Genomic DNA, 13,632 nt, shown 5'->3' on the forward strand with positions numbered 1-13,632 from the left:
GCATGCAATGTTGACATACATACTCCTTTTTGCTGTCCTTATTTTTGTAATATACAAATAGTCCGGGAAACCATTCCTTCCTTTGGAATACATGAGTTGGTAGCATATCCCCTTTGTTCCTAAACAGCTGTGGCTAGATTTGGCCCCATGACCTTCTGATAGTCCTTTTTGTTTTGTGGCAACTCATTAGCAGAGCTGTCCTTTTTTTTTTTTTCTTTGCATTGTATGTGACAATTTCTGTAAACCGTGCGTTTATACATACACATACTAGCTATGAAAGAAAAATACAGAATGAGAAAAAACTGAGAATATTAGCTCCATTTAATTAAATGGATGTATAGTAGCATGCAAAGAGGAAGTAAACCCTCTCTTAACCACTTAAGACCCGGACCTTTAGGCAGGTAAAGGACCCCGCCAGTTTTTTCTTTTCTGCACTGCGTCATTTTAACTGACAATTGCGCGGTCGTGCGAAGTGGCTCCCAAACAAAATTGGCGTCCTTTTTTTCCCACAAATAGAGCTTTCTTTTGGTGGTATTTTATCACCTCTGCGGTTTTTATTTTTTGCGCTATAAACAAAAATAGAGCGACAATTTTGAAATAAATGCAATATTTTTTCCTTTTTGCTATAATAAATATCCCCCAAAAATATATAAAAAAAACTTTTTTTTCCCTCAGTTTAGGCCGATACATATTCTTCTACCTATTTATGGTAAAAAAAAATCGCAATAAGCGTTTATCGATTGGTTTGTGCAAAATGTATAGTGTTTACAAAATAGGGGATAGTTTTATTGCATTTTTATTAATATTTTTTTTTTTTTACTACTAATGGCGGCGATCAGCGATCAGTTTTTTCATGACCGCGACATTATGGCGGACACATCGGACAATTTTGACACATTTTTGGGACAATTGTAATTTTCACAGCAAAAAATGCTATAAAAATGTATTGTTTACTGTGAAAATGACAATTGCAGTTTGGGAGTTAACCACTAGGGAGTGCTGAAGGGGTTAAGTGTGACCTCATATGTGTTTCTAACTGTAGGGGGGCGGGGCTGGACGTGTGACATCATTGATCATGTTTCCCTATAACAGGGAACACACGACAGCAATGACAGCACCACAGTAAAGAACGGGGAAGCTGTGTTTACACACAGCTCTCCTCGTTCTTCAGCTTCGGGGACCGATTGCGGGACTCCAGCAGCGATCGGGTCCGTGGTCCCGCGGCCGTGGTCAAGGAGCTTCGGACCGGGTCGTGTGCACGTGCCGGCGACCCCACGGCTGGCCTTAAAGAGCCACGTCCAGGTACGTGGATGTGCCCAGCCGTGCCATTCTGCCGACTTATATCGGCGTGAAGGGGTCCTTAAGTGGTTAAAAAACAAAAACAAAAAAAAAACTGCAAGACAAAGGCATAATGAACATAGCACACTAGCTCATTATGAATTACTTACCTGTGAACGAAGCCCGAGCAGCAGTCCTCGGACACCTCCTCCGTTGCTGCCATGATACCCAGAGTGACTTCCGGGTATCGCTGCTCCAGCTCTGTGACTGGCCGGAGCAGCGATGACGGCATGATGCCGTTGGTAGCGGCACGCTCAGCAGCACGCTCAGTGCGCCGTAGACATCGGTGCCGCCTTTCTTGAAAATATCTCCTTAAACGTGTAGGTTAAGGAGATATTTCTTGCACCTACATGTAAGGCTTAATCTAGGCTTACCTGTAGGTCTACAACCACTTTAAAAAAATTATTATTTGTTATTTGTTTAAAAGGATAGGCGGGAGTCTATGCCCAGAAGTGGGTGAAAATACCTGTATTATACAGGTATCTGCACCCCCTCCCCCCTTAAAAGGTGCCAAATGTGACACCGGAGGGGGGAGGGTTACGAAAAGTGGAGGTTCACTTTTTGTGTGGACCTCCGCTTTAAGACCCCTTTCACACTGGGGCGTTTTTCAGGTGCTTTGGCGTTTAACCAGTTCCCGACCTCCTCATGTACATTTACGTCGGCAGAATGGCACGGACAGGCACATCCACGTACCTGTACGTCCACTGCTAGACGTGGGTGGGGGGTCCGACCGGGACCCCCCCCGGTACATGCGGAGGTCGGGTCCGCTCGGGGAGCGATCCGGGACGACAAATAGCCGCTCCGTCGCGATCGCTCACCGTAGGTGAAGAACGGGGAGAGCCGTGTGTAAACACGGCTTCCCCGTGCTTCACTGTGGCGGCGCATCGATCGAGTGATCCCTTTTATAGGGAGACTCGATCGATGGTGTCAGTCCTACAGCCACACCCCCCTACACTAGTAAACACACACTAGGTGATCCCTAAATGTTACAGCGCCCCCTGTGTTTAACTCCCAAACTGCAACTGTCATTTTCACAATAAAGAATGCAATTTAAATGCATTTTTTGCTGTGAAAATGACAATGGTCCCAAAAATGTGTCAAAAGTGTCCGCCATAATGTCGCAGTCACGAAAAAAATCGCTGATCGCCGCCATTACTAGTAAAAAAAATAAAAAAAATAAAAATGCAAAAAAACTATCCCCTATTTTGTAAACGCTAAAAATTTTGCGCAAACCAACCGATAAACGATTATTGCGATTTTTTTTTCTTTACCAAAAATAGGTAGAAGAATACGTATCGGCCTAAACTGAGGAAAATTTTTTTTTTATATATATGTTTTTGGGGGATATTTATTACAGCAAAAAGTAAAAAATATTGCATTTTTTTTAAAATTGTCGCTCTATTTTTGTTTATAGCGCAAAAAATAAAAACCGCAGAGGTGATCAAATACCACCAAAAGAAAGCTCTATTTGTGGGGAAAAAAGGACGCCAATTTTGTTTGGGAGCCACGTCGCACGACCGCGCAATTGTCTGTTAAAGCGACGCAGTCCCGAACTGTAAAAACCCCTTGGGTCTTTAGCCAGCATATTGGTCCGGGGCTTAAGTGGTTAAAAAAACAAACACCTGTAAAGCGCCTGACATTGGGACCTCAGGCTTTCACATTGGGATTGCAGATGCAGCTTCTTTCAGGCTCTTTTTTTAATGTGAAAGAGGTCTAAGGCCCCATGTACACTGCTGCTAAACGGACGTTTTAGAGGCAGTTTGACACTTTTTTCAACTGCCCCTGATAATTAATGTTATCCTATGTGACCATGTACACACTCTCGTTTATTGAAGTTTTTAGGCAGTTGCGTTTTTAACCGAGTTTCTTTGAAAGCAAAAAATAAGTTCAGACGCCAAAGATTTCCTCGTTTCAGACACCAACGCGGCTAAATGTGGTAACCCGCGTTTAGCAGCGTTTCGTTTATAGGCGTTTTTCGTTTTTGGCCATTTAAAAAAATATATATATATTTTTTTTTAAACGATTTTAAATGCAAACGCGACTAAACGCGGTATGTAAACGCATGTAAACGTGGGTTACTATATGTCAAGGTAAATGTCCCGTGTACATGAAGCCTAATATGTATGCAGGGAAACTGATAAATCATAATTACGAAAAATGCATTTAACATGCACACTGATCTTCATTTCTTTTCTTTGCTGGTTGTACCTTATGGCCGTAGTATAAAATATTTCAGACCATAGACAATTACCATTGTATATAACTGTAACAAAGTTATTTTTATAATTTTTTTTCAGCAAATGTAAAAACAATTAAAGTGATTATATGACAATTTTTTTTGTTTTGTTTTTAGAGTGTTCGTGTTGACTCTTCACTTTGATCAGCTGATATGCATTCTTCCTAACTGACTGATAATGCATCATTAATGATAAAGTAGGCAAGCAATGGAAGCACTGGAAGTGGATGATATCAGTCCAGCACTAGAGGTCACAGAGGATTTTTTCAACTCTTTTGAAAAACTAGAGCATGGTAACCATCAGTCTGAAGTCTTTGGAATTCATGAAGCTCCAGAACTGTTAGGAAATGACATATCCAGTAAAATCAAGCAGGAGGTTGATGGGCAAAATGCAAACACCTCAAAACGTAGCATTATTTGGGAGAGATGTAAAAGCAGTCTCTTTGATGCCAAAGCAAAGAATGGGATCCATGCCAAAGAACATTTTTCATCAACTAGGAGAACATTTCCTGACATACCTTTGTTGGCAGGACAGGAAAAAGACTCCTCCGCTTATAACTTATTCAGTGCATGTCACCGTAGACGTGACAGACCTCAGTCAGTTAACGACACAGTGGGCATTGCTGAAGATACTTCAAAATTTAGACCAGGTCACAACAGGTCACGGTCTGATGTCAGTCATATAGACTGGACAAATATACGCAAGTCCGCACCTTTGCAACGCTCATCAAGCCAAGGGGTACACTTCGCCAGAGACATTGAAGGAAATACAGGTATGGAGCTCTCTTTCTCGTAATAAATATATACAACTGTAAAAAAAATCTGGTGAATTAAGAATGCTATTTTTAAAAAAGAACAGAAGAAAACAGAAATTCAAATCAATATTTAGTGTGACCACCCTTTGCCTTCAAAACAGCATCAATTTTTCTAGGCTTACTTCCACACAGTTTTTGAAGGAACTCAGCAGGTAGGTTGTTCCAAACATAAGGGATAACTAACCACAGATCTTCTGTGGATGTAGGCTGCCTCAAATCCTTCTGTCTCTTCATGTAATCCCAGACAGACTCCACGATGTTGAGATCAGGGTTCTGTGAGGGCCAAATCATCACTTCCAGTCCTTGTTCTTCTGTATGCTGAAGATAGTTTTTTTTTTAATGACATTTGTTGTATCTTTGGGGTCGTTGTCCTGCAGCAGAACACATTTGGGGCCAATCACATGCCTCCCTGATGGTATGGCATGATGTATAAGTATCTGCCTGTATTTCCCAGCATTAAGGACACCTCTGATCCTGACCAAATCTCCCATTCCATTTGCAGAAATGCATCCCCAAACTTGCAAGGAATCTCCACCATGCTTCACTGTTGCCTGCAGACACTCATCTCCTGCTACAGCCAAATTTAAATTTAAAGTTATTATATTTCTGTACATTGTTGAGTCGCTTAGCCTTTTTCCACATTGGAAGTATGGCTTTTTGGCCACAATTCTTTAATTACAGTGGCGTTAAGGCTCTCCCGCCGAGAGGCTTCATATATGCGTACTGTCATTGTCAACAGGTTAAGAATCATGCAAGGAAAGAAGCTGAATAATATTTTCTGACCACGCCATTTTTTTTTGGAAGTTAAATGGTTACTTTACCTACTCCAGAAAACAAACTCTGCTGCCCCATATGGCTATATCAGCATAATGTACTAAATCTACAATCCAGACAGGAATTCTTTTCAGTTTAAAGAATGTTCCTTTGGGCCCCATATGTGAGCTTATCGGCTGCGGCAGGAGTTGGCACACACTGCTCATGTGTGGTCCAAAAGTACAAGATGGTGCTCCCTCATGAAGCACTAGGGGAGGGTGTCCCAGATATATATCTTGGACAGCAGGTTGCTATACAGTACCAGAATCATGGGTACTCTCACCTTAGCACAAGACCACTGTGTTACCAGATGGTCACATAAGCATGAATGAACCAGGGAACAGGTAATGATTCTAATCATGTAAACAGCCACTGCATATGGTCAGGAACATATAGGGAAAGGAATGACAATCTAAGGCCGGGTACACACGGACAAACATGTATGGTGAAAGCGGTCCGTCGGACCGTTTTCACCATACATGTCTGCCAGAGGGCTTCTGTACGATGGTTGTACACACCATCGTACAGAAGTCCGCGCGTAAACAATACGCGGGGCGTGTCCGCGGTGTCGCCGCGTCGATGACGCGGTGTCGCCGCGACAATGACGCGGCGACGTGGGCGGCCCGCCTTTAAAATGCTTCCACGCATGCGTCGAAGTCATTCGACGCATGCGAGGGACGGCGGGCGCCTGGACATGTACGGTAGGTCTGTACTGACGACCGTACATGTCCGAGCGGGCTGAATTCCAGCGGGCTGTTTTAAAACAAGTCCAGGAATATTTGTCTGCTGGGAAAAGGCCCGGCGGGCAAATGTTTGCTGGAATTCGGCCCGCTCGCGCCCACACACGACCAAACATGTCTGCTGAAACTGGCCTGCGGGCCAGTTTCAGCAGACATGTTTGGTCGTGAGTATGGGGCCTTAGAGCCTCCTCTGGATTAAATTTCTTTAATTCAGTTAAAAAATGTACAGGCTACTCACATTTTAGCCGATTCAAACGAGCATGTAAACAATACTGGACATCTCAGAGTTCTTGGGAAACAACACCGAGCGACGTGTATTGAGCTCCTGACCCCCGGACGCGTTGCGTGAAACCACTTCCTCAGCAGGGCGGAGCTGTACACGTCACAACCTAGGTGTACCTAGGTTGTGACGTGTACAGCTCCGCCCTGCTGAGGAAGTGGTTTCACGCAACGCGTCCGGGGGTCAGGAGCTCAATACACGTCGCTCGGTGTTGTTTCCCAAGAACTCTGAGATGTCCAGTATTGTTTACATGCTCATTTGAATCGGCTAAAATGTGAGTAGCCTGTACATTTTTTAACTGAATTAAAGAAATTGAATCCAGCGGAGGCTCTTAGATTGTCATTCCTTTCCCTATATGTTCCTGACCATATGCTGTGGCTGTTTACATGAGGATTCGAATCATCACCTGTTCCCTGGTTCATTCATGCTTATGTGACTATCTGGTAACACTGTGGTCTTGTGCTAAGGTGAGAGTACCCATCTGCACTGGTGGAGGGACACGTTTTTAAGTTTGGTGTCTAATTTCTCACGTGGTGAAGACTCTTAAAGGACTTGATCGTTGGATCTTTTCTCTATTGTTGACTCGTTTTATGTGTTCACTTTCACATTTATACTGATGGTTTGCGCTGCACTGTTTTCTATTTTCTATACTGTTTTGGATTTTGTGAATGTCCTTTTTGGTGTACAGCTAGCATTCCAGTGAAACTTCAACTGTAAAGTTTTTCACTTCGTATTATTTTATAATTGTTTGATATCTAGATTTTTCTATATATCTCTTATTATTTTTATTACCTTCATTTGGGGTTTTTTGCACTATACTATTTTGATCATATTTACACATTTTTGCGCTGATTGCACTCTTTGTCTAGTACCAGAATCATGACTGCAGTTGGTATAATTTTTTGGGGTCAGTGCTTGGCTGTCATGAAAAAGTTATCAAGCGGTTCTACAAGCCGGCCAAGTACTTTTACAGCGCTGAGGAACCCCACCACCATTCCCGGGCTATCCCGTTCCACGGGTTGGCTGCACAGAGAGGAGATGAAGGAATGTCCGTTCCCTGATCTGATCTGTGATGAATGAAGCCGGAAGTAAAGGGGATTCAAGATTTCATTACTTCCAGTTTCAAAACTGTCTTTCCCTGGCCGTTACAGCCACAGATGTGATCAAACAGATCTGTGTTTGAGTAGATGCTTTGAAGGGAACGGTAGATATCAGGGGTTTAATAGACCTCAGGTGTCTCCATAAAGAGTACCCATCGCTGCCCAATGCTATCGCAAGGGGTCTTGTTGAACCCTTATGATCGCCATATTTAGTCGGCCATGGCTATGCTTCAGACCAATCAGTCCTTATCAATCAGGAGACAGATGTTGGCCTTGGGTTTACTGACCGTATCCATTCCAGTGATTCAGTTGGCATGACTATACTTCCGCCTTCTTCAGAAATGTCATCTAGTATGGAATGGAGTAGTGGCTTCAGAGACCTTGGTGAAAGTACCCACCAAAGTAAAAAGATCACTATGGTTGTTTGGTCCCCCCCAGTGGAAAAAGTTCTAACTAGGAATGCCTGGGACTGTGGAGCCCTCCTGGAAAACAGTATAGCACAAGGCCACTGCTCAAAAGGCCAAGCAACAAATAATCTTTTTTTACAGACCATATAATCATTTTTTTTACAGACCATGTTACTTTGTATTACTTTGTCCTTTTGGGCCAAGGGACTAGTGTCCTTCACATTTTTGTTAATATGTGCATTGTAACAAACTAAAGTGCACATGCATTGAGGTTCGCTGGCAAGGTGTGTTGTGAGGCGATGAATGGTCCTGCAAAGCACCAAACATAGTTTAGTGGGATACAATGTGTGACCACATCATATCTGTGAAATCAGCCTCATGTTTTACAGTGTAAAGCTGGCCATAGATGAATGGATAGATAGATAGATGGATAGATCATATTTCGACCATCTCATATTTCAAACACATTAGAATCTATGGGGAAATAAGTCTTTAAAGAGCCAGGTTTATTAGGAATACATTGAAAACAAACTTACACTTCTTGGACAATAGTCTATTTATTTATTTTATAGGTATCCCTATGATTAAAGTAACCCTGTCATTACAGGTACAGTACAGACCAAAATTTTGGACACACCTTCTCATTCAAAGAGTTTTCTTTATTTTCATGACTATGAAAATTGTAGATTCACACTGAAGGCTTCAAAACTATGAAGTAACACATGTGGAATTATACATAACAAAAAAGTGTGAAACAGCTGAAAATATATTTCATATTCTAGATTCTTCAAAGTAGCCACCTTTTGCTTTGATTACTGCTTGGCACACTCTTGGCATTCTTTTGATGAGCTTCAAGAGGTAGTCACCTGGCGCAGCACCCCATTACTCTCCTCCTTGGTCAAATAGCCTGGAGGTGTGTTTGGGGTCATTGTCCTGTTGAAAAATAAATGATGGTCCAACTAAACGCAAACCGGATGGAATAGCATGCCGCTGCAAGATGCTGTGGTAGCCATGCTGGTTCAGTATGCCTTCAATTTTGAATAAATCCCCAACAGTGTCACCAGCAAAGCACCCCACACCATCACACCTCCTCCTCCATGCTTCACGGTGGGAACCAGGCATGTAGAGTCCATCCGTTCACCTTTTCTGCGTCGCACAAAGACACGGGGGTTGGAACCAAAGATCTCAAGTTTGGACTCATCAGACCAAAGCACAGATTTCCACTGGTCTAATGTCCATCCCTTGTGTTCTTTAGCCCAAACAAGTCTCTTCTGCTTGTTGCCTTTCTTTAGCAGTGGTTTCCTAACAGATATTCTACCATGAAGGCCTGACTCACACAGTCTCCTCTTAACAGTTCTAGAGATGTGTCTGCTGCAAAAGGTGGCTACTTTGAAGAACCAAGGAGGAGAGTAATGGGGTTTTGATGCCTTCAGTGTGAATCTACAATTTTCATAGTCATGAAAATAAAGAAAACTCTTTGAATGAGAAGGTGTGTCCAAACTTTTGGTCTGTACTGTACATAATTGTAAATGACAAAACTTGTAGACATTTGCAGTGTCTTGTGTCTTGAAAAAATGGCAGAATACTGCTCCCTGGTCTCCGCAAATATTCAGCACTTTTGGGTGCATGATGGCGTACTGCTCTCATTGCACACAGGGGTTCCTCTCGCTGGCTTATTCCACTTAGTATGATGGAGGAAACAATTAAGGTGAGCTCCGGCATGTTCGCAAAGTCCACGTGCAGACCCCGCCAGGAAGTTGGCACTGCGCTACGTTAATCACAGACAGTGAGACATTTCCCAATCTCTGCATCCGTGCATCGGGACAATGTCTTACTGCTTATGATTAGCACAGTGCAGTGCCGACTTTCTGACGGGCTCTGCACGTCGGGTGAATGAACACGCCAGGAGCTCATCCTTAGAAACAAGCATTCAACTCATTCAGCCAGTTAAATACCTCCTGATGCCAGGGGGTAGCATCACAGAGGCTTTTTAAGCTATGGCCACCAGAAAGGTATATATTGATTGCCTCCTCATTAAACTTTGCATAAAGCCTAAACTTGTTTTACTGTTTTTCAAAGACTAGGATAGGGAAAAGCCCCTGTCTTTTATGAATCTTCTAAACAGAAACACAGGTTTAATAATTTTACAGAGTCACTAGCCATTATCCACTTCATTCAGGCTTAGTTCACGTATGAGCCGCATGCAGCTCACAGCAGGAGTCCGGTGCGTGCTGGTTCACCTATTTCAGATCCGATTTCGGCTTGAATTTTGGGCTGAATTCAGACCTGAAACGGACCAATATTGCACAGCGTTTTTGTGCAAAATGCACCGGACTGATGCGATGCGGGAACCAGCACAATTACATCGCTGGTTCCTGCAGTGCATCTCTCCCGCAGACAGTTCACTCTGCCTTCTGCGAACCCCTGTGGGTGTCATTACATTGTTAATTGTACACTTTTTTCGCACACATTTTTCTGTGCAAATCTACAACTGTATAGCTGAACTCACACTTCACATACATCACATGTGATCGGGACGGCAGGTGCGGGTGTGAACCACATGCAATGTCTGTGATCGCATTGGTGTGAACCTGGGCTTAGGAAGTTTATTTTACATACACGAATGGACAGTATGGGGGGCTTATGTTCTGTAAAATTGCTTAGCAGTAGAAAGTTGTTCCCTTGTCTGCAGAGAAAAGCAGGATAAACATTTCTGCTCATGTGCTGTATCCATCCAATGGCTATCGTGGAAAGGAGATTTTGACATGTATCTGCAGCTCTCCAGGGCAGATGTCTCACTCCTTTTTTTTCCTTTGAGACATGGTCCCATCTAAAACCTTCCTGTTATCTCAGGATTTCCATTGTCCTGATTCACCCACCAAACTTCCCTCTTCTGCGTGACTCCACGCCAATTACAAAGCTGAATGATTGTGTCATTTTTCCCCCCAATGAATTCTCCATAATGTAAGATAAACAAGTCACTAGAAAGCAGAACTTTTTGTGACAGCTTTCCTATAGCTTTGTAGAGCATGTTGAGACACAAATTGTGGGGAAATCTAAGCAGTGGAAGCGAATTGAGACACAAGAGGCTGATGCCACGTACACACGACTGTTTTTCATGAGAACAATGCCATTTTTTAACTTGGTCATTAATAGCGATCGTGTGTAGGCTCCAGAGTAGGGATGAGCTTCGAGTTCGAGTCGAACTCATGTTCGACTCGAACATTGCCTGTTCGCCTATTCGGCGAACAACGAACAATTAGGGGTGTTCGCGGCAAATTCGAAAAGCCGCGGAACACCCTGTTAAAGTCTAAGGGAGAAATCTAAAGTGTTAATTTTAAAGGCTAATATGCAATTTATTGTCCTAAAAAGTGTTTGGGGACCTGGGTCCTGTCCCAGGAAACAAGTATCAATGCAAAAAAAAGTTTTAAAAACGGACGTTTTTTCAGGAGCAGTGAATTTAATAATGCTAAAAGTGAAACAATAAAAGTGTAATATTACTTTAAATTTCGTACCTGGGGGGGTGTAAAGTCAGCATGTGAAAAAGCGCATGTTTCCCGTACATAGAACTGTCCCTGCACAAAGTGTCATTTCTGAAAGAAAAAAGGCATTTAAAACCGGCTTTGCGGCTCTAATGAATTGTCGGCTCTGGCAATTCAGAGATGAATCATTCATAAAAAATAAAAATAAAAAAGCTGGGGGTCCCCCCAAATTCCATTCCTTTTGTGGATCTGGCCCTTAGAACCTGCTCTATTTTTTCTCGTCGTTTTTCACGTCGTCATTTTTCTCGTCGTGAAAAGCGGTCGTGTGTAGGCTTTAACTACAGGGAAAAAAACACGCATGCTCAGAAGCAAGTTATGAGAAGGAAAATTTGCATAATCAGCCCAAAGGGTGGCGCCATTCGATTGGAACTTCCCCTTTTATAGTGCCGTTGCACATCACCGTGCTTTGCTCGAGCATTTTTTATCACGATCGTGTGTATGCAAGGCAGGCTTGAGAGGAATCGCGTCACGAAAAACATCATTTTTTTTCCATGGCATGAAAAACGGTCGTGTGTACGTGGCATAACACAATATGTAAACCACGCGATACTTGCTTAAAACTTATATATCAATTATAGATGTAGTCGGTGGTAATATATATTCAACATTTTTAAAATGTATATTATATATATTTTTGTCCATGCACAATAAAAAAAAATAGGATATCCGAATTTCTTCCGTTTTTTGGTAACCGCGTCAGCCACACAAAAAGGTTCAGCAAACTAGCTTCATTAGATCTGGAGAAAAGCTGAATCTGTGCAGAAAATCTAATACTTTATAACTGCAGGCAGATAAAAACGAAGTAGACTAAGTGCAGTGTGGCTCCTGTCTTTGGAAAGACAGCTTCTTATTTAGAATGACCTTAAAATACCAATTACATTGGCCTTTTATTCCATTAATGGTGGATAAAATACGACTTCTGTAAATCTTTCACTGCATGATAAAATCAGTGTAATCCCATTATAACGAATGCTAATAACATATAATTTGTTTCTGCAAAGTGCTTTCAAATATCCTCATAAAAGCATTACGTGACTTATTATTATAATTGCAAATCTGTTCATTTTAAATTATCTTTACATGATATAGGGCTGTGTGATATCTTGCTTTTTTTTGCTTTAAAAAAAATAAAAATACAGCAACGTGCAGTAGCCCTTCTTATGTTAAATTTAATTACTGTACTGCTTTGCTGGGGTGAAAGTTAAATAAAATATGAATGCAATAATATGAAGCCTCATGAATTTAACTAGCTTCTAGTTTTGTGGAGACGGTAAGAAAATGAGTTCTAACACCAAAAGCATTTTGGCTGCTTTCTATGTAGTTTGTATTTTTCTGGTCTATAAATTGTGGCACTTTATTTCTGATATTGGAAATGGTAACCATGGACAATAATTACTGTCGAATGACAGTCTGGATGTCTATGGGGGAGCAAATCAGCCAGCTTTAGTTGCCAGCATGCCATTTTAAAGCAACCTTGTAGCTAATAAAAATGTTTCAAAACATAAGACATACGCATGTAGAACTGTGTAAATATTAGAAATGAGCATCTTCACTGGTCTCACGATTCAATTTGATTTATGATTATCCTGTCAACAATTCGATACAATTAGATTCCGCGATGCATTCGTGATTACTGCCCCTTGTTTTCATCAACAAATTCAAGCAGTCAGAATCTTTCAAGGCTGCATCCCCCTCTCTGTTGAAGCGGAGTTCCGCCCAAAAAATGGAACTTGCGCTTATCTGGTTCCTCCCCCCCTCCGGTGTCACATTTGGCACCTTTCAATGGGGGGGGGGGAGCAGATAACTGTCTAATACAGGTATTTGCTTTCACTTCTGGCAATAGATCGCTGCAGAATCCGCGGCAATCTATGCCATGTCCGGCCCTTCCTCTGCCCCCGATGTCTTCTGGGAGACACACAGGTCCTTGAAGATAGCAGAGACCAGTCAAGACGTGCAGAGCGACTCACGCTTGTGCAGTAGGGAACCAGGCTATGAAGCTGAAAATGCCGACGCCTCCACCCGGGAGCTGAGGGACAGATGGGCTGCACTGGGGGGGGACACAGGCTGCACTGGGGGGGGGGCGTAGGCTGCACTGGGGGGGGGGCGTAGGCTGCACTGGGGGGGGGACGTAGGCTGCACTGGGGGGAGACACAGGCTGCACTGGGGGGGAAACACAGGCTGCACTGGAGGGGGGACACAGGCTGCACTGGAGGGGGGACACAGGCTGCACTGGAGGGGGGACACAGCCTGCACTGTTGGGGGGACACAGGCTGCACTGGAGGGGGGACACAGGCTGCACTGGTGGACACGGATAAAGTTGTTGTTAATATTTATTTTTATAACTTAATTCTGCATAAAACA

The 13,632-nt window shown here is 42.8% G+C and overlaps 1 protein-coding gene across 1 annotated transcript in view; it reads left to right on the forward strand.

The window, feature by feature from the left end:
• PLEKHM3 (pleckstrin homology domain containing M3) overlaps nt 1–13,632 on the forward strand; it is a 223,887-nt gene that overhangs the window by 43,814 nt on the left and 166,441 nt on the right. Inside the window, exon 2 of the mRNA XM_040357361.1 lies at nt 3,692–4,347. Within this exon, the coding sequence (XP_040213295.1) occupies nt 3,783–4,347 (565 nt within the window). The 5' untranslated portion in view covers nt 3,692–3,782. The remainder of the gene's footprint in view (nt 1–3,691; nt 4,348–13,632) is intronic.

Source organism: Rana temporaria, chromosome 6 (assembly GCF_905171775.1).
Source record: "Rana temporaria chromosome 6, aRanTem1.1, whole genome shotgun sequence".
Classification (NCBI taxonomy): Eukaryota; Metazoa; Chordata; class Amphibia; order Anura; family Ranidae; genus Rana; species Rana temporaria.